The sequence below is a fragment of the Nyctereutes procyonoides genome, unplaced genomic scaffold (assembly GCF_905146905.1).
Source record: "Nyctereutes procyonoides isolate TBG_1078 unplaced genomic scaffold, NYPRO_anot_genome, whole genome shotgun sequence".
Classification (NCBI taxonomy): Eukaryota; Metazoa; Chordata; class Mammalia; order Carnivora; family Canidae; genus Nyctereutes; species Nyctereutes procyonoides.
Window position 1 is genome coordinate 26,606,358 of NW_026575035.1, and position 27,978 is coordinate 26,634,335.

The window sequence follows — 27,978 nt, forward strand, 5'->3', positions numbered from 1 at the left end:
GAGCCTAACCTGAGTTGAATGAATATTTTATTTAAAAGAAAGTCTTTGGTCATAAGAAAAGCTTACGGCAGTCTCATTTGAAAATCATCAAAAGAGCCATGGCACTGGAAATTCCATACTTAGAAAAGTATTCTTTTGGCATTATGCAAAGGCAATGTGCTGGATAGTTAAATCAATCTGACCAGCATATGCATGCAATTTAATTTCACTATGTCAAAAAAAAAAAAAAAAAGGCCATTTTTAAATAATGTGAGCTTTTATGTCACAATCTCAATTGCTGAGTCATGGAAAATCATAAGATCTTCAGACATCAACCCACATCATAGTTGGCTGTGAGCTGCAGGACTGCACCATGGACTTCCATCATTCCCAAGATCCAAACCCTTTCCCTTTCTGTACACTGCCTTTCTCATACACTTATATCATTATCTTGTATTTGTCTTTGAAAATTTTGTACAATGCTTAATTTTTAAGTAACATATAAGTTTCCTGGTAAGGAATTACTCATTAATCCTTAAAATTAGTGGGAAGAAACATGGATTTATTTCTTGGGCCATACTTTGATAAAGGGAAAAGTGGAGTGGATCTGAGGTATTGATGTGCCATGGGAGGGAAAAGAATGTCCTCCATAGGGAACAGAGCCACAAGTCAGAAACTGCAGCAGTGACTCCAGTACTGGGAGGAAATTAGTGATGGGTAAGAGATAGTTGTGTTTTAAGGTTTCTTATATTTGACCAACTGAGAAGATTCTGTTTATCATTCAATATATATCAATCTCAGAGAAAGATCCTTGTGGAAAAGGAACCCAATCAGATAGTACAAGACCTTACTAAGTCCAGTAAGGGTTCACAAGGGTAATACTCCCTGGCTAGAAATTCTAAACCCCAAATTCCCCATACCATAATTCTAACATATTACCTGTAAAACTAAACTAAACTCTGAAAAATGTTTTCCCTGTTTGGATATTAGAGATATTGGTGGAGAAAAAATAAGAAAAAAAAAAACACTTAGTTTAAACAAATTTGGAGAGAAAAAAATTTGGGAGAAAAAAATTTCCCGTTAATTAAATTTTTGGTAAAAGAGAATATATAATATATATTATGCATATATTATAAATTGTAATGTATATATATTACACATATATTTTCACTTTCTATAGTTATAATATTTTGTGGAAATGTATGTTTTATTAAAAATTCAAACTTTAAAAAAAATCAAACTTTTGTTTTTCTATAAACAAAATAAAGCATGATTTATTTTCTATTAACAAAAATGAGGATCTTACATTTGATACATGATAACCAATTAAAATGTTGACAGGAGTTAGAAATTATTTTTGAATCATTCTTAATTTACACTGTCTGCAGCACATCTCTCAGAGCTGACCTGAACACATTACCTTTGTTGCAGCATCAAAGCAGATAAATCCTGTGCTAAAGTCAATGGTGAGTCCCATGAGATGACTTTCTAACACACATGCATAGGTCTTGCACTAGACAGAACAGAAAATACTGTTACTTTTCGTGTGCTTTATTCAATATCAGTATTAATAGCCAACATTTATCAAAGAATGATAGCTCCTGTAGTAAATTGTTTATGCAATAGCTAACTTAATATCAGCAATAACTTTATAAGATACATAGTATTATTGATGTCTTAATGTTGACAAAACAAGCTGAATAATTTTTCACCTACCAAGGGGTATGCAAGACCACATTTCCAATCCTGCTCCGTGGAAACTTGTCTTTACCTTGTGCTACACTGACACCCTTTACTATATTGGCAATACTGGTATAAAAACGTTTAAGTGTAGGCAAGATTATGTTACGTTGTTATATTCTGTAGCTAAATATCATTGCATTTTCATTAAACCAAAAGTGAATTCTTAAAGGTTAAGATTTCAGTTCTTCAAGACTTCAATTCTTGGTATATCAATTTCATGGATATTATTAAAGAGAACTCTCAGGCACACAAACACAGATTCAGTAACCAAGCTAAAACATATAAGAATATCTTTACCTTAAGAATCTCTCATATAATTTTCATCCATGTGGCACAAGCTGTTTCCCAAAGACACTAACCAGTTGCTTGTTATTTATATAAACCTACTGATTCTTCAAAAATCAACAATGGCTTTTAACACTGAGATCAATTTAAATTATAATTTTACTTATATGAATATTTTGGAAAGACTACTAAAATAAAGATACTGAAATTTAACAATAACAAATATGAAATAAAAACTCAGGACTTATATGCCACATAATGCATTTATATGTCCACAGGCCAATTTTATTTCCATTTAATTGAAAACTGTAATGGGATATTTAAATGAAAAAAAACCCTTATAATTCAAAATAAGGAGGGAGAAAGGGAGGAAGAGAAAGAGATAAACTGATTTCAAGCAAATTTTCAACACTAATCCTTATATTTGTTTTATAACACTGTATATAAAAGTACATTAAATGAATGACATTCTGACTATAATGATGGCTAAATGCATCAAGGTGCCTTCACCAAAAGCTATGGCTTTCAGCCCATTTTGCATAGAAAAGTTATAACCATGCTAAATTATTCCTTTGGAGTCAAGTTTTTCAAAAAACTTACTTAATGGGCCTTTTAAGTTCAGTTTGGGTGTAATTTTATTGATTTAATGCAGGCTATCTTCTGTGCTTTTATCTACCCATCACTATTTTATTAAAACTACAGTCGATAGCAAGAAATGTTCAAGGCTTATTCCTTCTAATTTCGACATATTTGTTTGCTTTTCTCAATTACTATAATTTAAAAGAATATATCAGATGAAAACAACTTCAGTCCAGAACATTAAAACTTATCTCAATAAGTTCAGAATTACAAATGAAACTAATTCATCAATAATCATTAAATTGAAGCAGATATGATATAAATGGAGACTCACTGAGTTTAATTCTATGATTTATCATCTTTTAATAAACATATATGATGACTATACTTAATGTTTTTTTATACTTAATGTTTTAATACTATATTAGATTTGTTTAATTTCTATGTTTATTTTATAATAAAAATTGAATTATAGTTAGAAAAAGCAAGAAATTATACTTCTTAGGGATAACTCGAAACATTTGGAAGATTTGTGTAGAATTTTATATTATGAAATAACATTTGAAGATACATCACACATAAAATACATTTTACTTTATTTATTTTTAACTATTTTATTATTTATTCAGAGAGACAGAGAAGAGAAGCAGGGCCTCTGCAGAGCAGGGAGCCTGATGTGGGACCTAATCCCAGGACCCTGGGATCACGACCTGAGCCAAAGGCAGATGCTTTACTACGGAGCCACCCAGGCATCTCTACACATTTTAATATATCCTTTTGAATTATAGCTAGATGCTTACACCTGAATTAAACACATATGAATTTCAACCAATATTAATAATTAAAGAAAATCAATTTTGTAAATGATGTGCTTTTTCATTAGAAGTCCTATTTTAAAAGAGCTATATTAATTCAAATTGAATTATTGTAAGGTAAAAATAAATAAATAAATTGTCTGCTCTTTACCAGTGTTATTTACTTACTCTGGGAAAATCTTTCAGAAAAAGGAAAAATAAAGGTGCTAAAAATACTATAAGTGAATTAGGCCCAATACTGGTACTTGGAATGCTAAGTATATGTAGTGAGATTTTATTCATATAAATTGTCATTTCCTGTTTCAATATTCACTACATTCTCCAAATTTTAAGGTTTTAATTTAAATAACAATGTAGAATCTTTGCAAATACCTGCTTTTAATGGATTACATTTTAAATATGTAGATATTATGTCAATATTAAGTACATTAGAGATCCAAAAATATATAAATAGATAAATAAATAGATTAGAGGGACACCTGGGTGGCTCAGCAGTTGAGCATCTGCCTTTGGCTCAGGGTGTTATCCTGGATTCCCAGGATCAAGTCCCACATCAGGCTCCCTGCATGGAGCCTGCTTCTCCCTCTGCCTGTGTCTCTGCCTTCTTTCTGTGTCTCTCATGAATAAATAAATAAAATCTTTATTAAAAAATAAAGAAATAGATTAGAAGCTAGAAAATGTTAGGGGGCAATCCCATTAATGAAAACCAATTTCAAAATCAAAAGAAATTATTTAATTCATTAATTTGTATTAGTAATTCATTAATTTTCTTTCTGCTTATTTCACAATATAACATATGTTCCCTCTAATTTATTTCTTAACAACTTTAATGCTAGTGGGAATACTGAGGACATAGAAGAAAAATACATAAACATCTTCATGTAAATATATTAACATCCTTGAATTTTGAAAATAATACCACCAAGGTGTTCAGTCACTGCATATTGATCTCTAATGCAGTAAACAAAGGGAAACTATAAGACTTATAAAACAATCAAAAGCTAACAAAGCGTTAAGTATTTTACTTTTCACTTGCTATATGCATCTTAAATAAGTATTGTGAGATAGCCCAAAGAAATGCATTGCTTAGGACATCAGCTTTGAGAATATGAAGCCCAGACTCAAAAAACAAAACAAAACAAAAACCATACACACAATGTTAACATACATCACAACAATATAATATTGTCTTATTTCTAAACTTCAAGAGACTTCAAATGAAATCTTAAATTGAGACCAACAGATAGATATTTCCATGTAATTGTTTACAAGTAAAGTGTGATATTCTAAAGAAATAATAATTAGGAAAACAAAAATATCGGTATAAATAACAAAAATTTCAACTATTCAACTAACATATTTTAGTACTTAAAGTGGTCTTAGATGTTGGCACTTAGAATAAAATAATATTGAAGATATTTTTCATGTTCCCATTTTTGATATTAAACTATTGAATTGAGGTTCTTTACAGCTAAGTTATTGAAACAATATTCCTCAGTTACATTAACATTTTAAGATATATGCAGATCAGCAGAACTATTAGAAAGTGTCAACTGAGCAATGAAAAAAGTGAAATTCTCCTGTTTTTTTTTCCCCTGAAAATCAGGGGAAATACCATGTCATACTGGTATAAACTGATATGTTCAATATAGAAAGTTATAGTCAGAAATAAAGAGAATTAATATATGTTACAAATCAGTTCAGCATATTGAAAATATGTACATCAAATCTCCTATTACAGCCAAGCATTCCAGAGGAGTCAATGCTATATTATCATCATCATATGTTTGCTTTTGAATTAAGTGCCCATATGTCTATTTAGGTCTTGGCTCTATGAATCTCTATTAATCTATATTAGCATTGCAAGAGAATGAAGCCATTCATGTTAAAAGTGAGGTGGTCAGGACTGGACAACAGGAAATGACTTTGTAAATTAATCAAAATCACAGCATTTTCTATTAGAGATTTAAACTCTAGGGAGCAATCACGTGTTTTTAGGAGTCACAAATCCTAAAATTTCATAGACTCTCACCTGTATCCGTTCCACTTCCAGAAAGGTTGCTGTTTGAAAGGCTCTTTCCCACTGGGCGAGGTCAGAGTCTAACTCCACAGAGAAATAGAGATCCTCCCCAGACTCGGACTGCACGGTGAAGCAGTGTTTCCGCCGGTCCAGTAGGTCACTGTCCTGATGAAAACCTGGAGTTACACAGGCTGGCATACATCAATCCATATTGCTAACATGGTCACACCTTGAATCAATGTTGTCTAAATGCATGGTGGAGACGCCATAGTCATAAAGATTTTATGCTACTGCTAAATCTTCGTTAAAAATGGTCATAGCAGCCTAAACTCCATGCCTCAAAGTCCAAAACTAATGTATTTCTTTTCTGTATCAACACTGAAGCATGCTCATGAAACAGAAGTGAGGATTTCTGGTTTCTATACTTACTAGCAATGTAGCTACCAGCGCATTTAACATATGAGATTCAGTTCTTTACTGTATTAAGGAACAACACACACAATTTCCCTTTTCCTTTACAGAGCTGTCAAGATGATGAAATTAAATAATACTTATTAATATGTTTGAAAATTTTAAAAAGGTTAATAAGCATGGTATTTTTATTGAGTTGATTTCTTCAACCCTGAAAGTATCATGAAAATATTCATCTAGACAAGGAATGAAAAAAATGAGTTTAGGTTGTCTAAAAGACATTTATTGCTTTTAAAAAATACATATTTACCTTACTTATGTAACTCTATTTTATTGAGTCAAAAAGACTTTCACATGGCAATTTCTTGGTCTTACTAGAAGTTTTCAAGTGTTCACACATCTATGTGTATTGTAACCTCAGAGATGTTAACAGAAAATGCAGCTAAGAATTGATGGAATAGAGTAATCCCAGGCAATATGTCAGATATGGCCTTTGAATTACATGAGGAGTGTACTGAAAATAGTCAAAGGATAATTACTAGTGTTTTCCACCATTTCTTATATGGAGCTACATAAAGGTAGCATCATTAAATACCCAAAATATTAGAAGGAATTCTCTGCTTTGGCAAGTATTTTCAAAGCAATTAACTAGTTTATCAATGAATCCATTTTTTTTTTTTTTTTTTTTTTTGGCATTTGGATGCTTAAAATACTAGAGGAGAGTGGATGAATGGCAGTTACTTCTGGTTGTAGAATTTAGTTTTGATAACTGCTGTCAGGAGATATTCAGAAGCTTAAAGGAAGTCACATTCTCTGTATTTATGATTTTCTTATACCATCTTAAGGGAAGAAATGAAAACATACTATCTTCAAAAATATAGTCCAATGATAAGCAATTGAAAAGTACTTTTTAATCATTTAAAGCTTATAATGTCTAGGGAAGTGGCAAAGAAAGATATTAAATAAATTACTACACTAGTGAATATGTCGGGACAGATCATTGTAAGTGCCATTATAGGGAGTAAGAAAGCATTTTACACCGAATGGTATTGGCAAGTCAGAGAAATGTCCTCTATGATGTAAATTTTAAACAGTGGCTGAAAGATGAGTGGAAAGATTAAAGATAGAATGGACAGGAAGAAGACTTTTGCTGACAGAGGGGCTGGTATTGGCAGAGGCCTGAAGCAAAAGTGTGAGGTATATTCCAGAGATCCAGAGAACAGATGAGAGAGAGAGACTGAGAGACAACACTGGGAAAGAAGATGGCTAGACAGGTCATGAATCTTAGACTCTAACATAAGTGTTATGACAAGTCACTTTATAAAAAAAATCAGCAAATCCTCTGTTGTAAATATTTCAACTTCTATATTACTTATTTAAATTGATAACATTGGCACAAAACTTGTAACTAACCATTAAAGAATTTCTGGAAACCCCACCAATTTTATGGTTTATTCAATTGGCCTTAATTTTCCTTGGAATATGAAAGTGTAACAAAATAATCAATGTCAGGTTTAATAACCAGAAACCTGTTGATATTTTTCCTTCTCATAAATTGCATGTTGCTACGGAATCTTAAAATAATCATTTAAGATTTTGTTTTCTTGGCAGCTTAACTCCTTTCTCTTTTAAAATTTGAATTAGCATCTTCCATTATATTACCCAAGCACCAAAGCTCTCAAAGATAGAATTCTCTATTCAACTCTGCAAAATATAAGTTTGACATCTATGAACACTTGTGGTCATTGGCTATTGCTATTTGTAGGACACTCCTCATGCACTGACTCAAGCTACAACTGTTATGGGCATCCGGGTACTCAGGCCTCAAGGTGTACTGAAGGAGACAAATATGTAAAAATAATTTTAAAAGCTTCATGACAGTTCTATATAGCTAAAACTCTAAGGAAAAAGCATAAGGAGCAATAAATCATTCTTGAGAGTGTAAAGGAGAAAGTTTTATTCTAGGAAGGGACTGTCTTATCACCAAGGACTTAGAGATACCTGCAAGAGCAATCAGCTGCAAGCCTGAATGGGCTCAGGTCCTCCTGCTAAGAAATGCACATGACTACCTGTGCCATAACACCCTGGAGGGTGAGAGGGCAAGAAAGAGGTGGAATACACTGCTTTAGAGAAGGAAGAGCAGGTGAGGCAGAAGATGGAAAAAGTAGCATGTTGAAATCCTTTTCTAGAAATTTAGTTTAAAGCGATTATAGCCCAAGCATTTGAAAGAGCTACTTTAAAAGTAATCACCAAAAAAATAAATAAATAAATAAATTCAAAAAAATAAATAAACAAATTAAAAAAATAAAAGTAATCATCAAAATATGTGGAGGCCGAGAAAAATCAAGGCCATTCCACCTCAAGTTTAGCATTAGCACAAGTACAGCTATCTTAGGCCCCTGTGAATAAGAGCAGAACTTTACAGGAAAAACTGCAGAATGTCCTCGGCAGGGAATCTCATATCAGAAAGACAACAGAGCCCAAGCCCGTGGTAGAAAGTCCCATAATAGAATGAGAACAGAGCCCAATGCCCTTGAAAGCCCCATATCAGAATGTAAACAGAACTTGAGAAATTCCTCCACCCCTTCTGAAAATCCCCTAGGCCAGCCCATAAAAAACCCAGCTGTAACCCACTTCAGGGTCCAAGTCCCTGCTCCGCTGTGTCGGGTGCACTTGGACCCAAGCTCGAGCTTGCTAATAAACCCTCGTGTCCTTGCATCGGTGTCGGCTCCTTGGTGGTTTCTCGGATTCGCAATCTTGGGCACAACAAATATACATCCTCCTCTGAGTCTCCCGCATGCTGTCTACTCAAGTGCATCTGCTGTAGTGATAAGAACACAGGCTGCAGCCTCAGATGCTGTCTGGACTCAAATCTTAGCTCTTTCATTTATTAGGATGTACTAGGATAATGCAGATAAATTCTAGCACGCTTTCTGACAAATAGTAGTTTTTAATTAATATTAAAAATTTCTATTCTTAATGTTGATATTCAATAAAATAAATATATATGTCATTCCCTAATCTCTATTTCTTTAACTTGCTTCCTATTCACTTTGTTTATCTTTAGTCAGAGTGTGAGTTTGGCCCCAATAGAAACAATAGCCTCTGTAATAACACAGCTCACTGAAAGGATCTCTTAATTAGTTAGTGAAAAATAATAGCTACACACATCTTGAGCACCAATTTTGTGCATTGATCTCATTTACGACTTCTTCAGAAGTATCCTGTAGATTTTTACATTTTTTTCAAGTCTTCTGGATACTTTCAAGATATTAATTTATCGTTCCTGTTAATATTTTCCATTTGAAAAATATTACATATATTATAAAATCCTTTTATAGACATGGTCCCATTTCCATTTTGCATTTGCAAACACTAAGGCTTGAAAAGGTCAAATAACTTAAACAAGTATACATACTGAAAATTCAGAGATTTTGAAACCATTATCGACAGATAATGAGGTTGAAACTAGGCTAAAGTTTAAAGCTTGTTTTTCAGAGATTTGTTTCCTCTATTCAGCTATTGTGTCTTTTCAGAACCACTAACAACCCCCCTGGCCGTCTCTGCAGAAGCCTGGTTCTTCAAGGTCAACTGATTCTAGTCTATGATACAAGCAAGCCCTTGCATTCCTTACCGGAGATAAGAAGCCCAAAGACCAAGTGTAGAACCCTCTCTTTGTCCTAAGACAACCTCCTGATGTTAGGGGCGGAATTTTGCCCTGCTCTTGATGTGGGAAATAAAGGGAAAAGAAAATGTAGATAAAATTAATTGTCCTTATAACCTGCAGCCCATTGATGAATAGGTGAGGCAGGCAAAGTATTATGCTCCTCCAGGAAACTCCAACTGTCTTAATGCTAATGTCTTGTTTGAGGGAAAAATAATCTTGCGAGTCATTTTAGCATATGAAAATCGTTTAGGAACTTCCCTTCCCTTTATTTCCCCCAACCCCAAAGCACTGTCTTCTGCCCATGGGTCCTGTTCCCATGCTTTAATAACACCACCTTTCTGCACTGAACATATTTCAAGAAGTCTTTCTTGACTATCAGCTCCAGACCCCAATAACACTACTCTGAAAGCACATTGCTCTAATATTAAGTTTCCACCCTCAAAGTGACGGGGGTGTATGTTACATAAATGTTTGCTCAATGTGCATGCTCCTCTTTCCTCATGAATAGCCGTAAGTAAGTTTCCCCACCCTTTTCACCAATATGCATATAATCTCTTACCCTTTTAAATTTCCCTTTTAAACAGCTCATCCCCTCTTAGTCCAGAAACTGGGAAATGGTCTTTAGACATCTGCCTGCCTGCTTGCCAGCATTTTCCTGTCCTTGCAACAAGCCCCTCCATTTACAGCATTTATAAGGATCCTCTTGTTTAAATCTATCCACACTGCAGGACTTAATCTCCTTCTTTGGCATAATATGTTTAGACTTGGCTTGCTATAGGAAATTTAGGGAAGCAAAGCCCAACCTGAAGAAAAAAGTTTCAGGAAAGTCAACTAGCCCATGTGGGAAAATGCTATTCACCTTTAAAGGAAAAATGCTTTTTTGTAAGATAATGTTTTTACAAAGTGTATGGCATATAAAGGGCATATAACTACCAAAGTGAACTTTTAATCTTTGTGTTCGATATGCATTCTTGATTTCTTATTTAATACACTTGAATCTTTTTTCATTATTATTTTGATTGATATCAGCATTTTCTCTAAGACATTGCTACTGAAATAAGTAGAAACATTACTACCATAAACTACAATTACTAAAACCAGAAAAGCAAACAAGCAAGAGACACATGAGACATGGTTAATTTCTTATAATATTATTTAAAAAGATGGCTTTCAAAATTATCTATTGAAATTAATGACTTTAATGAAGATTCATCTTCTAGATTTCAATTATAATATTCTGCTTCTGGGGATAATTGCATCATACTAAAAAGATCCTCAGATCTGTGCTTAGAAATCCATGCTTCCATCAGAAGAGTATAAGTATTTTTGGAGAACAACCTTCGGCGGGCGGAGGCTGTGGGAGGATGGGAATGTACTTCTTACTACTATAAATGTGGATATACTAGGTCCTAAACAGTAGGAATTGTGGCTGGTCATTTGGTCCTGCCTTCAAGCAATAATCCAAACAATCCAAATATCTTCAAAGAATGACATTCTAATTCTTAGCATTTCATACATGGTATCTTATAATACTACCATTTTTGTATGAAAAATCATCTTGTAATATTCTGGTATTCCTTTTTTAAAAACAGAATCTCTCCCACTGCAGTTAATTCTGTCAGGTTTAATCCGATTGGTAGTGAAATAGAATAGAGAGGCCAGGCAAAAGTTGGTCGAAACAGACTTTTAATGGGAAGCACTCTTGGGCAAGGTTCTGTGGCCCGCAGGGATGGGAGAGAGCAGGGAAGTCCCAGGCCAGGGGAAGTCGGGCCCAGGCAAACCATACGGGGGCGGGGGGGGGGGTGTCTATGAAGAGTTTTGGCAGGAAGATGGGGGCAGGGTGGCATTCCGATTAGGGCAAGGGTTACAGATCTTGTAAGCTAAGTTAGGGTAGGGCAGCAAGGCAGCGTTATTGGGAGGTTGCTGGCCTGGGGTTGGCCGTTTTGAGGTCCCCAGTCTCACCAACCCAACATTCCAATCTTTTTTTTTTGTTGTTGTTATAATGGGGCGATGATTCACATCTGGCTGCTTTCTGCTGATATAGGGGCATCATGGGGCATGTCGGAGGTGGGCAGGCAAACATAGAGGTGTAAAAGAAGTTGATTGATACCTGAGATATTTTGCGGATTCCTTCCTTGAATCAGAGAAAGCAAGGGGCCACCATTAATAGTATGACAATGATTAGGAGCGGGCTTAGGAGGGGGAGGAGCCGTGTGGCTAGTGGGGTCTGCCACCATCGGGGTGTAGTTGGGCCGCTGGTGTGGTACTGGGCCTGGAGAGACTCACGAACTGTGGTGAGGATGTGGAGATTGGTCTCAACTACACCTGTTTCATTGATGTAGTAACAACATTCTTCATTGAGAAACATGCAGGCTCTGCCCTTGTCTGCGGTGAAGAGGTCCAAGGCATGTTGGTTCTGAAGAGCCACCTGGGCCACCCAGGTTATTTGGTGTTGTAGGGAGACCAGAGACTCTGCCCAGGCCTCAATGGCCAATTGAAGCCTCTCAGATAGGTCTCTGGTGGAATCTACAAAGTGGATTAAGGCCCCCATACCCAATCCTGTGGCCACCAGGGTTGAGGCCAGGGAGACCCTGTTAACCAGTGAGAGAAAGATTGCCCTTTTTTTGTTTTTCTGGGGGAGGGCCGTTAAGGAGGGCTATTTCCGCTTGACTATAGATAGTTAATCATGGAACAGGGAGACAGGCAGACAGGAGGGAGGCAGAGGTATTAGATTTAGATAGGGTGCCATTGCACCAAAAGAAACCGCTGATAGGAGCGTGATGAGAGGTGACATTTGACAGGGTGGCATTGCAGAGGGAAGAGTTAAGGGTGGAATAACAGAAAGAGAATTGGTGGTTGAGGGGGTTCAGTGAATAAGGGAATGTTGTGCAGAGACGGAGAAGGTCCCGGAGGTGTGGGTGTGGGGTTGGTGCAGTTAAAAGCATTGCGGAGGGGAACAGCCACCAGGGGGGCTTTGCCCAAGGCAGCACAGATAAAACAGTGGGACAGATTGCCCATGCCAGAAAGGTTGGTAAGGGAAGTGCCTTGTTGGATAAGTTTTATCCAAGAGAAGTGGCCCTGGTCCTGAGCTGGGTTAGCCTGTAGGTGGGTTTGGAGAAGTCGTTCTTGTGCATGTATGGTGTGAGTTTGGTTACTTAGGACGGTTTGGAGAAGTTTGCTAAAAGCTTAGAAAGTTTTAAAGAACACACCAAAATAGGATTAAAGACCTGATAAAGGCAAAACATAGAAACTGTTTTTTCTGGGCAGGCAAAGAGAAAACAACTCTTTATATTTTCTTATGGAGAGCAGACCAACAAATCAAGACTTTTGAACAGAAAGTAGATTTTCAATCTTACTACCTTTGTACTTTAAAATCCATTCACTTCCATCTTAGTCTGTCCTGACCACACCTAAATTCTTTTCCAAGGATTTCCCTTCACAAATCTTCTACACCTTCCCTTGCATTGAGAATTTGTCCCAAGCCATTTCTTTCCAGTCAGTCTCATTTAGGACAAAATTTCTTTCTTTTACCTTGAACAAAAATATATTCCCAATCCTTATATTTTTCTTACACATCTCCTACTTTTCTACATACAGAGTTGCTTCATTTATTGCCATAAGTCTTAATTAGATTTAGCACAGTTTTTCACTCTTTTTTTTTTATAAATTAATTTTTATTGGTGTTCAATTTACCAACATACAGAATAACACCCAGTGCTCATCCCGTCAAGTGTACCCCTCAGTGCCCGTCACCCATTCACCCCCACCCCCCACCCTCCTCCCCCTCCACCACCCCTAGTTCATTTCCCAGAGTTAGAAGTCTTTATGTTCTGTCTCCCTTTCTGATATTTCTCACACATTTCTTCTCCCTTCCCTTATATTCCCTTTCGCTATTATTCATATTCCCCAAATGAATGAGAACATACACTGTTTGTCCTTCTCCGGTTACTGTGGCCAAGTTCAAAAAGGGTGTTGCCTGAGTTCTTCTCTGGGATTTTGATGGAATCTTGTCTCACATTTAGATCTTTCATCTATTTTGAGTTTATCTTTGTGTATGGTGCAAGAGAGTGGTCCAGTTTCATTCTTCTGCATGTGGATGTCCAATTTTCCCAGCACCATTTATTGAAGAGACTGTCTTTCTTCCAGTGGATCGTCTTTCCTCCTTTATCGTATATTAGTTGAGCATAAAGTTCAGGGTCCACTTCTGGGTTCTCTGTTCTGTTCCATTGATCTATGTGTCTGTTTTTGTGCCAGTACCACACTGTCTTGATGAACACAGCTTTGTAGTACAACCTGAAATCTGGCATTGTGATGCCCCCAGATATGGTTTTCTTTTTTTAAAATTCCCCTGGCTGTTTGGGGTCTTTTCTGATTCCACACAAATCTTAAAATAATTTGTTCTAAGTCTCTGAAGAAAGTCCATGGTATTTTGATAGGGATTGCATTATACGTGTAAATTGCCCTGGGTAACATTGACATTTTCACAATATTAATTCTGCCAATCCATGAGCATGGAATATTTTTCCATCTCTTTGTGTCTTCCTCAATTTCTTTCAGAAGTGTTCTGTAGTTTTTAGGGTATATTTTGAGAACCATTTGAATGGTAAATGGTTCTCCAACCTTTTATTTTCAGGTTGTAGGTGTCCTTCTGTCTAAAATGAGTCTCTTGTAGACAGCAAATAGATGGGTCCTGCTTTTTTATCCAGTCTGAAACTCTGCGCCTTTTGATGGGGTCATTAAGCCCATTCACGTTCAGAGTTACTTGAACTTCTTCTTAAAGGGGAGTTTTAAGAGTCCCCCTTAAAATTTCTTGCAGAGCTGGTTTGGAGGTCACATATTCTTTCAGTTCCTGCCTGTCTTGGAAGCTCTTTATCTCTCCTTCCATTTTGAATGAGAGCCTTGCTGGATAAAGTATTCTTGGTTGCATGTTCTTCTCATTTAGGACCCTGAATATATCCTGCCAGCCCTTTCTGGCCTGCCACGTCTCTGTGGAGAGGTCTGCTGTTACCCTAATATTCCTCCCCATGAAAGTCAGGGACTTCTTGTCTCTTGTTGCTTTAAGGATCTTCTCTTTATCTTTGGAATTTGCAAGCTTCACTATTAGATGTCGAGGTGTTGAACGGTTTTTATTGATTTTAGGGGGGGATCTCTCTATTTCCTGGATCTGAATGCCTGTTTCCCTTCCCAGATTGGGAAAGTTTTCAGCTAGGATTTGTTCAAATACATATTCTGGCCCTCTGTCCCTTTCGGCGCCCTCGGGAACCCCAATTAAGCGTAGGTTTTTCTTCCTCAGACTGTCATTTATTTGCCTTAATCTGTCTTCATGGTCCCTTAATTGATTGTCTCTTTTTTCCTCAGTTTCCCTCTTTGCCATTAACTTGTCTTCTATGTCACTCACTCGTTCTTCCACCTCGTTAACCCTCGTCGTTAGGACTTCTAGTTTGGATTGCATCTCATTCAATTGATTTTTAATTTCTGCCTGATTGGATCTAAATTCTGCAGTCATGAAGTCTCGTGAGTCCTTAATGCTTTTTTCTAGAGCCACCAGTAGCTGTATAATAGTGCTTCTGAATTGGCTTTCTGACATTGAAGTGTAATCCAGATTTTGTAACTCTGTGGGAGCGAGGGCTGTTTCTGATTCTTTCTTTTGAGGTGAGGTTTTCCTTCTAGTCATTTTGCTCAGTGCAGAGTGGCCAAAAACAAGTTGTATTGGAACACGGGGGAGTATCACTGGTCCGTCCAGCTGGTCTTCTGTGGGAGGGGCCTGCTGTGCTGATTCTCAGGTGTTAGCACTTGGGGGAGCTGCTCTGCCCCTGCCTGCTGCCGGGCTCAGCAGGGGTTGTTTACCCCGTGGGGCCCCAGGAGGAACAGCGCAGTTGCTATGGCAGCTCTGGAAGCCTGGATTCAGCCTCTGCAGGAACTTCGGGGCTCTCGGTTCTCCGTCCGCAGGGCCTGGAGGCTCCGGGGCGGGGCCGCTGATCTGCTCAGCTCGGGGCAGGAGCGTCCTCGCTGTCCTGGGCCCTCCCGGCCTCTGCCTGTCCCGGGGGAGGCCGGATCCTGGGCTGTGTCCCGGCGCCCTGTGCTCCGGGGCCTGCGCTGGTGGATTCGCGCTCCCGCCCCGCAGCCCCCTCCCTGGAGCCGCCGCCCGAGCCCCTCCGAGCTGCTCCGGTCGTCCCGCCGTGCGCGCTGCAGCCCTTAGGGAGCTCGGCGCACTCTCCGGGGCGCAGGTGTCTGTTAGTGTCCCAGGGAGCCCGAGGGCATCCCCGCCCTCCTGGGTCCTGCTCCAACTCCCTGCGAGCCCCTTTCCGCCCGCCCGGGAAGGTTGGTGCAGCTCCTGCTCCTCCGGGACGGGGCTCTCCTGTCCTGGGGACACTCGCCCCGGCCTCAGCCCGGCTCCTCGCGGGGCCCCTCCCCCTCGGAGGCCTTTTGTTCCTTTATTTCTTTTTCCCCGTCTTCCTACCTTGATAGAAGCGCGAACTCTTCTCACTGTAGCATTCCAGCTGGTCTCTCTTTAGATCTCAGGCCGAATTCGTAGATTTTCAGGATGATTTGAAGGTTATCTAGGTAATTTGGTGGGGACAGGTGATTTGGGGACCCTGCTCTTCCGCCATCTTGCCGAGCGTCTCCAGTTTTTCACTCTTAGAAACCTTAGTCTCCAGTGAAAACTAAGGAGTAACTGATTTTGAACCATCACACCAGAACTCTTTAGATGGCAAATGTATGAGTGGAAGGCCCAGAAAGCCTGCACGTATGGGACCTCGGTCCACCTGCCGGGACATCTAGAGATTGTCCAGGTCCGTGAGAATTGGGTAGTCAAAAGTGCCCTCAGGGGGCCATCGAGACTGATTGTCTAGGCAATATTCGGGCGAGGCCATCATACAGTAATGAATGAGGCGGCGCCTTATCAGGTCCTGGCCAAGGCCCAGAGTCTTGAAATTGGCCAGTAGACCACCCAACGGAGTTTCGGGGTCCAATTTGGATTGGGCAGTTCCTAGGATTCCCGCCGGGTAACCCAGAGGCTGAAAACAGGTGACCCGTTTGCAGCTCAGGTCACGACAGAAAGGAGGTCATTATGAGGATGAGGGCATCTCCTGATCCTCAGGGACTGGCAGCGAGCCACCTGGTGGCTTGGTGGAGGTGCCCTGGCTTCAGGCAGGACCATCCAGAGGAGGCCGGAATCAGGGGAGCCTACTCGGGCATTTCCAGGCGCTGGGGTCAGTAAGGTCCTGGTGGTGGGAGGACAGAGGCTCCCCACCAGTGTGGGGCCTCGATCTCCTCCCGAGTTTCGGCACCAAATGTCAGGTTTAATCTGATTCGTAGTGAAATGGAATAGAGAGGCCAGGCAGAAGTTGGTCGAAACAGGCTTTTAATGGGACACGCTCTCGGGCCAGGTTCCACGGCCCACAGGGGAAAGAGCAGGGAAGTCAAGGCCGGGGGAAGTCACCCCGGGCAAACCGTAGGGGGGTCTATAAAGAGTTTTTGGCGGGAAGATGGGGACAGGGCAGCATTCCGATTAGGGCAAGGGTTACAGATCTTGTAAGCTAAGTTAGGGTAGGGCGGCAAGGCTGCCTTATTGGGAGATTGCTGGCCTGGGGTTGGCCGCTTTGAGGTCTCTAGTCTCGCCAACCCAACAAATACTAGTTTTTTCCCTTAATCTTTCTTCAGGTGTGTTTAAAAACAGGTGGTCACCACTTTTTAAAGAGTAACCTTTTATATCCTTGAGGATAATTACCAAGTCACAGCTTAGCTTTTCCTTCATAAAACCAAATTATGAGAGTTCTTTTACCTTTACTCATAGGTGCTGTTTTAGCTGTTTCATTATCATAGTGTTTCTCCACAGCAACCTTTCCAACTTTTTCTAATCCCGCAAGTAGTAAAAGCCATCAAGCAGCCAGAATGGACTCATATGGATCTGACCAACATGAGATATAAAGGGAACTACCTGTGTCTCCTAAAATTACATTTCTGCTTATATACCCTAGTATACTGTATTAGTACCATGTCTGGGCAGATATAAAAAGTGCAGATCATTACGGGAAGTGGTATCTGGTTACCAAACCTCTCATAAAATACGTTCAATTACACCAGCACATTTTGTCAGATGAAGGGGAAGTTTTGAGGCCAAACTGCTCAATTAATACTCACGAGTATATATAATATGATCTTACTCCTGGCTTCTGAGGGATCTTCTAAAGAGCAGTTCAAGATAAAACAGAGTGCTATTTACATCCCACTACCATTAGTTGCTGTTTAAAAAAAAAAAATCTATAGTTATTTCTTTTAAGTTATTTCAACTTTTCAAGAAGAGTTCAATATTGCATGTGCCTACTGCTGTCTTAGAATGTATTTTACCCTTGACCTATACCAATGCCCACAGTACATTTTCAGCTGACGTTCAATCAAAAATGTATTGCATTCCTGATACGGGAGCAGAAGGCAAGCTGAAGACAATGCAGAAGTGGCACCTTGCAACCCACCTACCCCCAAGTGGGATATGTATGACATTCCCCTGGCACTCCTGCCTGCCCTAAAGCAGGTATAACCTGGAGAAAAGCAATAACATAAGAATGAGAGGGAAATGTGTGTCATCACATTGAACAAACAAAAGGATGAGAAACATAACTGAAAAGAAAACAAAGCAGTGAAAGAGTATTAAACTATGACTTTGAGCTTTCAAGAGCATATAAAGGTCAATAAAACAAATTTCTAAAAATGAGATTTAATTAATTAATATCCTGGGGCTTGAAAAATTTTTGCAAAATAGGAAGTAATTATATAACAGTTGTAAATTTATGGAATTCTAAAAGAAAAGCAGATACATTCTAAAACATTAATAGATCCATGACAATTCCAAAATTACAAATAAAAAAAACGGAGTCAATTTTTATCAATGCTGATCATTGTATTTTATTAAGAAAGGAGGCTGGATTTGAAGTAGATGGCACTGGCATTGTGGAAGAAGTCACCCTGTCTTTGCATTTCCACGGACAGAGATCAGGGTTAGAGAAACCATAGCTCCTACCCAGAGCAGTAGCACTACCTTAATTCATAGTCTGTAAAGCCTCTTAAAAATCACCAGGCCAATGTAGAGGGGAAAAAAAATAAATAAAATATAGTTTAAGAAGATTAGATTAAGGAAGTGATTGTACATTTTAGGGCAATTTAATTCTCTAGTGATACACTAAAAAACTATGAACCCTAATCATTTTAAAACAACTTAATAAAATGCAAAACAATTGATATATTTTTAATAATATCCTTTAAAAGATGAAAACTGATACAAATTTATTCAGAAAATTAAGAAAAATATTCAGAAAATTCAGACACATCTTTTTTACTGAGATAGTTTCCTTAAAGAAATAGTTTTTTTTTTCAAAAGTGTAACTTTAGAGTCAGATAGTGTCCTTTCCATCAATACATGCCATTGACATAAAACCCTAATAAAAGATAATTCTTTATCTAAATTACAGTCTTTGGAAGAATTGCTTTCTCTAACAAACCATTATTGCTAGGCTAATAATGATATCAATACACTGATGCCACCTACTATCTTTTATATTTTGTTTCTTGTAATATCTTTATTTATGTATATATTGTATATTTGTATATTATTTATAATATATTATATTATACAAATATTATTACAAATAATATTTGTAAATATATTGTGATTTATAAAATTTTTGCTTTTATTTTAAATCAGATAATAAAAAATTTTGGAGCAGCTCTTTTCTGTTCAAAATGATAGTAGTGAGAATAAAAGGAATGAGAATATTGGATTTAGCTTTTTAATCAACAACTATAAGGTATAGGAAAACATTTGATATCAAAATATGAAAAGCATGAAAAAATTCACTTTTTAAATAACTCTTTCTTTAATATGGGATTATTCCATTATTTTAATTTGATAAAATTATATTTTCCATTTATCTCTTTTTTATTCTACTCATTTTAATAATTCTTTTTTTAGCTACTCTGTATTTGAGCACAATTTTAATCAGCATTGTCTTAGAATGTTCATTACCAGCCAGACTGCCTTTAGGCATGATTTGCTGCATCTACTCTACATGAGGCAGGCTTGTTTTTCTTGTATGCTCATTTTGCAGTTCTCTTTATTTAGCAAATCCTGAAATGTAATATTTTTATTACAATCACACAAAGAAAATTTGCATGTGAATTACAAAGACTTATTTCTTGAACCATTTAATTGTGGATGTGATACCTCATCACCCTCTACCCCCATAATTTTCCATGTAATTTTAACAAACAAGAACATTAAGGATACTCACAAATATCACTACAATAGAACCATCAAAACAAGGAATTTGCCATTGCATATTGATCTCTGGTCCTTATATTTCATTCATAATTCAGCAGTTCAGAATCATCTTGGTATGGAGTTGCCATGGCTCTTTGGTTGCCTTGAATGATAAGAGTCCTGGTCTTGCCCTGCCTCTAATAGTTTTGACAGTATTTTTAATAATGTTCTTTTTTGGGGGGAGGCAGGAGAAAAAGTGGGGGAGAGACAGAGAAAGGGAATCCTAAGAAGTCTTCAGGCCCAGCACAAAGTCCCATGCAGGACTCAATCTCATGACCCTGAGATCATAGTCCAAGAAGAAATTAAGAGTCAGACACTTAACCCACTGAGCCACCCACATGCCCATAATAGCTTTGACACTATTAAAGACTGCAGGCCAGTTATTTTGTAGCTGTGCTTCACCTAGGTTTGTCTAATATTTCCTCATGATGAGAACAGATTAGATCATATCACACTAGATTAAATTCTGTTGGGTTTCCCCATTATTACATTAAATTAAATCAGATGTTTCTAATAGTTAGATTAGGTTTATTATTCAGCTTTAGGAAGAATGTTTCAGACCTTAAATTCTTCTTCTAATTGTGATATTCTACTACTATATTATCAGGATATGTTCCATTAATCAAATGCTCATTTTGATCAACTTAAAATTGTGAAGTCCCCTGTAGAGTTATTCTTTTTTCTTTTGAAATTATCATAAGTACTGTGTAGGGAGGTACTTTGAAACTATATAAGTGTTCTGATTCTCATTCAATTTTCCACTTATTTATTTATTTAGGATGCTGGATTCATGGTTTCATATTTTGAAGATCAATTTGTCCCAGATTTGCATGTGGGTACCCGTGAAGCAGCTTCTGTGTCTTTTGACATTTCTCCATCATTCTTTGAGCACTTTCTGATTTTCTGAGACAATAAAATAATTTAACTTTATCTTTCTTTTATGCCACAAATGATCAATTTTTCTCAGAATTCTGGCTCCACGTAGTAGAGGATGGTATTAAGAAAGTGACAGCTGGGTGTTGGGTGTGCCCCTTTCTGTTGGGGACTCTCTGATCCAGGTACTTTCAGGAGGCAGGCTAAGATATGTGCACACATACACACATGTATAAATCTGTGCAAACACACCTGTATTTATTTTTATAGCCAACTATAGATACATACACACACACACACACACACACACACACATAAAAACAATTGCATACCAGTATTTCTAATTGTAATACAACTCTTTTGGTTTTATTCTAGTCTGCCCTGTCATATATGAAACTCTCATATCTGGCAGTGAGAAATCAGGCCCCCCATTCCCCATATTTAACTAGTTGATCCATCCCTTTCTCTCTTTCCTCATCTCTCACCAACACACATATGAAAGCTCTCCTCACTTGGCCCAGCAAGCCATAATTTTTTTTTCTGAAAATTATTTTGTAAGATTATCACTGTGACTATACTGATCACTAGTGTATTTCATCAAGAATTTAAACTTAATATATATAATATTAGTCTGTAAAGCAGTGTCCTAAAAATTAAAAAAGAAAAATGGTCATCAAAAAGGCTTGCTCCTCCTCAGTCTAATGCTGGCTCTGAAAGGGGTAGGCTTTAAATATCTACAAACCAAGTAGTCCTCCTCTTTTGCAGGATTTGCTAGCCAGCTGTTATTATTTGTTTCTCTTAACAACAGCATGCAATTCAACTATTTTTAACTACGTTAAATATTCCATTCACACTTCCTGTGTTTCCCCATGTCTGATGGGTTGACAGGACAATTACTGTGCCTTGGCTTTCACATCATGCAGATATGTCCCGTTGTTCTCTCACTGGGAAGAATCTGATCATTGGAATTGAACTCCTAAATTCAGCTGTAGGATAAGATCCATGTTGCCTGAGGAGTGGTGCCTGAGCGTGGAACTTTGAGTATTCTCCAGGTGGGAGGTAACACAAGTGTCCAGTTAGGTACAGACAAAACACAGGGAGTAACTTGTTTTTCCTATAGAAGCTGATATAAAGTTGTTTTCATTTAAAGAGATAATCAAAAAATATATAGTACCTCAAAATCATAGAGGAAAAGTACTAAAGAATGTGTTAGTTAATAGAAAATATAACGTTTTTAAAATTTCCCAATGTTTGTGGTATTTCTCAACTTTTAAAATTATTCTGTGTTGTGATTTTTTTTCTCATTCTAAATATTCACATTCATGCCCAATTTTATATTCCTAGTTTTACATTTCTTTTTAGTAATGAGGTCCTCAAATTGAATAAGTGAGAAGTCCCAGGATATCTGGACACACTGCACATGGGGTCCTTTAATGGCAAAGTACCCAAAACTAAGAATCAGTATGCCATCAGTTAATTGTCTAGAGTATTGGTTTTGCCACTTCATATAAAGTATCTCTTGGTCATTCCTTCTTCTTCTAGTATCAGAAAATATAACAAGATTCTAGTTTTTGTTTTTCCTTTTTTCTCTAATTCTCCATGGTGTTTCAGGTTCCTCACCAATTGCCCTTCCTAAATTTGAGACGTGTAACATCTGAGATTTCCATTATGCATGCCAGTAGACAAGTGCAACAGGATCTGGGCAGGATATGTGCACTAGGGGTTATCAGGATAGAAATGCTGGTGCCCTTGCTGTGCCAGATGGGTAAGACCTGTTAAATTGGAAAAGCTGGCCTCAGACAAGAGGGAGGACAGACATCTCTAGGTCAGGGCTGCTAAGGGGTATTTGCAGAGCTGACAGGCTTTGTAAATAGGAACCAGGATTATCAACTAAGGCTAAGAATGAGAAGTATTTGTTAATTTTGAAGGAAAGGAAGAAGGTTTATCCTAGGCTGTGGTAGATTAGGCAAGAGGACAGAATTCTGAGATAGAATTAAAGGTTTTCTTGAAGTGCAAGTCCAGAGAACAACAAATTGTGAGTTTTTTCCCAGCTGCATACAGCTACAGTTCAGCCTTTGAGTTGGAATTCAAGCAATTATTTTGCCCAGAGTCAGATAAACCAGAGCAGTGGGAGAGGACAGGCCTCCATAGGCATGTGGCTGTCATCAGGGTAAAGAGCACTTCAGGCCCCTGTACAATCTTCTCCTCTGATCCTTTCCTCACCCTGCACCTCTCCAGGCCACTGCTTGTGCCTTGTTGGAATGGATTGTCTCTAAGATCTTTGCAGCAGCTCTGGAGCATTCCTCCCACCCCTACTTGTCCCTCCAATCTCCTCTCACACTGTGGTGATAAGACTATTTTGAAAAAGGCAAACTCAGTTAACTGCTCAGGCTTGAAATCATTAGGGAGCTCTTTTGTTCTTCAGATAAGTTTTATATTCTTGTTATTGTCTTTCAACAGCTTCCTTCCTCCCCATGCAAACACCAGCATTAGCTTCATATCAAAACAAATTACAGATATGCGGAACATTTTTTAGTTGCTTAAATGACACATTTTTCTTTGTACATCTGGACAAGTTTGCACATTACTTCCTATGCCCACAATCCTCCTTCTTCTCCCACTCACCAAACTCCAATCCCAACCATGACACATCATCTGAACCTTTTAATGATCATTTATATTTTAAGTTTATTTAAGGCCTCCTCCAAAATGCCCTCCCTAAATTCCTTTGTCAGCTAGGTTTTTTGTGAGTTCAGCCCTCCCATAGAGTTGCCCTGAATCTCTAATACTTAGTTGAGTGCTTGGCACAGAGAGAATACTTCATGAGTATTTGCAATATGAATTAATTAATAAAATTCCATTCACATATCAATTAATGAAGTGTTAACCTTCACAGCATCCTATGCTTTGTTAGCTGCACTGAACTGCTAACAAAACATAGGATGCTGTGATTAGCTCCCCTGAACAGAAGTTTAAAGTGCCTAATATATTTGCAAAGGGTAATATTTTTAGTAACAGAGTTGTAATTTTCTGCTAAGATTCTCTTGTTCTGAAAATTTTGTTCTCTCATCACTTGGCTGGCTTTCTCATCTTATTTCTTTCCAACTTATCAATGTTTATACTGACAGAGAAAAAGGTAATACAGTATAATATTTAAGAGCACAGATTTTTGAGACCGACTACAAAATTCAAATCCTTACTTCTAACATTTACTAGAGATTGTGACCTTGAGCTATTCACTTAAACTTTGCCTTGGTTTCCATGTATGTGAAATAGGAATAACTCCCTCGTAGTGGTATTGTAAAGATTAAATACATTACTATATCAAGAAACTGAGAACAGTACCTGGCACATATGTGTAAACTATATATACTGGGTAACTATTATTACTTCATTTTTCTTATTACCAGTATATCTTCATATCAGAAGAGAGAAGAAAGAGTAGTGGTAGATGTTCTGTGGTCCAGATCATTAAACTGTGCCTTTAAATTTGCCTTCTCTGAGAGATTCTTTTCTGGAAATTGAAGTCTACAATCCATACATCTGCACAGGATAGTAGATGGCTGAGTTACAGACGACTCCCTTCAGAACTGCTCCCCGACCCAACTCTCTGAGTCTGGACTCCTTGTCAAGCCACTCATCCTCCAAGCACTGATCTGAGTGCAGGAAAAGTATCCACTGAACATTAAGTCTTATGTCCACTCCTCTATTCTTGTGCTATATGAAATTTTCATTTGGGAAAAAAAATCCTCAGTAGACAATTTTGTGTGTCAAATGTAAATCCAAGAGCCACAGAATATTAGTGTTGTATTGATTAATAGCAGGAGCGTTTTCTTATTTATATATCACAAGTGAGAGTAGAATTATATTTTATTGTCTAAAAATATTTATCTCCAAGACTCACTAACTTATGTAAAAATTTTCCCAAAGCAACTAATGAGCTTATAGGAAGTTTTATGGGAAAAGATAAATGAAAAGCGCTCTTTGATTTTAATTTGGGCAGAGTGCAAATGCATGGATGCTTCTAGATATTTGTAATGATACTGTAAATTGATATGGCTTTTCTAGGAAGGAATTTAGATAGCTAAACCTAACATCCTTAATATGTTGAAATATTTTCCACCCAAGATTTCAAAAACTCAGAATTTAGATCAAAGGAAATAACTAGAAAGTTACATCAAAGTCTGTGGGCAAACACTAATTCTTTGCTACCTATTTTTTTGTGTGTGTGCCTTCATATTAACTTTATGTCTGTGTCATTTTAAAAATATGTAAGCTCAATGAAAGCAAGGACTTTTACTGCTTTTTTACCCTAGCCATTTAACAAGCACTTAGCAGATTACCTGGTATATGTCAAATATTCAACCATTATCTATTATATAAATCAGTCATTATTGTGATGTCTGATAGGACAAATGAGGAAGCACCTAAACAGCTAAATAAATATGGCCATGATAGGATATTTTAAATCTACCAAAAGGTCAAAGTTTTTAAGTATATGTATCTTTCTTCTTAATTCCACCAGTTTTTTTGCTAAAAATTTCAATTAGAATCTCATTCAATTAGATTCAATTAGAATTCCATTAGCCGTTTTGATAATTATTATTATTATTTTTAACGGAGTTAGGTATGTTCTCTGCTACATCTTTTGGGAGTTGCCAGGCCCTTCTTTACTAACAATCAACTCAAGTATATCAGAGTTTTTCTTCCATAAATTCTTAAATAGAACTAAACTAAGCACATACATGATGATGAGCAAACAATGACCTATATTTTTATTTAGCTCTTGTGCTACTGTGAATGTCAGTTTTAATACAGGATTATTTTATAGGAAAGAAAAATTTTGAACACATTGAGGTTACCACATTTTTTTTCTCTGCCTTCAGATACTTTTGATACATTTCATTTATGCTGTAAATGTTCCAGCATTTTCTACTGAGTCTTCAACTAGAAGAAAATAATAGGCATAAAATGCAGGGAACTTAGTTCTCCTTGGTTACACAAACACGGTCAACTTACCAAGGATTTATATCATGTAGTTCCAAGCCTACAGACCTCAGAGTAAAAACTGAATGTAGACTATTATTTAGGTTTTATAAATTATTCCCATTTTGATTCTTAAAAATGGCTACAGAAACCATTTGAAATCTCACAGAATTCTTGATGACTTCTAATTCCAATTATCTAGTATATAACAGAACTTTGATTTATGATAATTATTTTACAAATACAGGTAAACTTTGAGATTAAAAAAATATCTTTCTTTGCACATCTTTATATTTTCTGCATTTTCTTATTCCACATCTTTTCCAAGACTTTTTCTTTTGCATTTTCCTTAAAAAAAGGAAAAACAAACAAAGCAAATATGGTATTAATTGAGGTTTAAATTAAGATTATTTTCAATTGACTTTCTACTTGTCCCTCAATAAACTTCTACTAAGCTTCTTCCTGTCCTCTCCCCAGGTGGAGGGACTGCAGAATCTGCTTAGTAATTACTTAAACTGATATGAGTGTGCTTATTTACTTCTCTGCATTCTATCTTTTATACATATTTTTCCTTTTCTTTATCTTTTATATACTTGCATCATTTGTTTTCATGAGCTACTTCTGAACCCAGAACAATTGGTAAGGAAAAGCCATGAAAATTTTCACTACTTATTATTCATACCTTGAGAATCTTGCACATAATCTCATAAACTGAAAATGTTTTCTCTGCTCGAGTCCAGTCCCATGTTGTCACCTTTAAAAGATGAGAGACTAATATGTCATTTGTTTTAGAAAGATAACCCCTATTTCCCTTTTTATTTTGCTTACATAATATGGTGCATGATGAAACTTTCCCATATGTACTATACAATCTCAGTAGTGGAGTTATTTTTATAGAGTTCATGTGTGGTATTTTGGTGTCCTCTCTTCTAAGCTTTTTCACCATTTCTTCCTCTTTCACTGAATGTTTTATGTTATAGGTAAAAATCTCCTTTTGTCCAATGTACTTACATATTTTAAGTAATGTATTATCTACATAAATGCTACATATTTATATTTCACACATGTAATAATTTTACTACTGGTTACATACAAAGCAGAATAATACACCTTAATGCTGGCTTTAATTTTTTAAAAAAGACATAATTTGTATCAGGAAGTTATTTCAAGATGTGAACACCTTATAACATCGTGAAGACACTAAACACTATAATGAGGTTATTTCACTTTCTTATGTTTAAAACATATTTGTCTGTCTAGTCATGAGAAATTACTCAGAGTAGGATTATAGTTAAATACATAAGTATTAATGTTTTTTTTCCTGTTTTCTGGGTGCTTTGAACTTCATGTAGACATAGACATTCAAAATAGCAGCAGGTCAGACTTGATATTTCCAAGATCCTGTGTAACATCAGACCTGTAAGTGAGTGCTCTGGCATTTGAAATTTATATTCAATAAATATTTATTGAGAATCTATATTGTGTAAGGCACATGTTTCCAAAAGAAAGACCTTAGGTGCAATAGGTAACCATATATATTTAATACAAAGACCAACGACTATCCAACAACAGGATAGCAAAATAATATATGTTTTTTAATCTAGACAGACCAGTCACACAGATAAACATATTTTGACTGTCATAAGTGCCTAAGCAGAAATACCTTCTGGGATTATAAAGTAAATATTTAATGCTGGAACATATATCTTTATGAAGATATTTTCAGAAACATGTGGACTGTTTTCTATTTTTTCTGTATTTTATTTTAAAAATATATTGATAAATTGCTATTTACTACTATTAAGTTGATGTCACTCTGTCATGATAATATGGGAAAAGTAAAAAACATTGGATGAAGACACTTACTGGAGGTGCCAGAAACTTGTAAAGACATGATCCCCTTAGGGCTAGAAATGTTGGTGAGTATGCACGATCTTGTAGAGGGTCCTGCTCCCGTGCTTCACACCAGCCCATATAGACTATCTGCAAGAAAATTGAATATGATTAACAGTCAAAAAAGTCTCATTACCGTTGTGTATTTTTTATATCTTCGGTATTTTAATTCTCATAAAATTATCAAATTAATTGATGCAAAAAATATATTAGTCAGACATAACTTCCAATAAGTGAATGTGAACCACTCCTAAGAGTTTATATTTCCATCAGCACTTATCAAGTGTTTGTTTATGTGATCCAACTTGGTGTAAATTATATCTCCCACTCTCTACCATTCATACCATAAAGATGTTTCTTCATAATAAAATTTATTGATTTGTCTTATCAGTTTCCCAATTAGTGATAT

At 36.9% G+C, this 27,978-nt stretch overlaps 1 protein-coding gene across 1 annotated transcript in view; it reads right to left on the minus strand.

Annotated features, from left to right (window-relative positions):
• Positions 1 to 27,978, minus strand: part of SNTG1 (syntrophin gamma 1) — a 732,034-nt gene that overhangs the window by 56,290 nt on the left and 647,766 nt on the right. The window contains exons 13-16 of the mRNA XM_055318336.1: positions 27,543 to 27,659; positions 26,359 to 26,430; positions 5,434 to 5,586; positions 1,400 to 1,492 (exon numbers count right to left, since the gene is read on the minus strand). Coding sequence (XP_055174311.1) covers positions 1,400 to 1,492; positions 5,434 to 5,586; positions 26,359 to 26,430; positions 27,543 to 27,659 — 435 coding nt within the window. The remainder of the gene's footprint in view (positions 1 to 1,399; positions 1,493 to 5,433; positions 5,587 to 26,358; positions 26,431 to 27,542; positions 27,660 to 27,978) is intronic.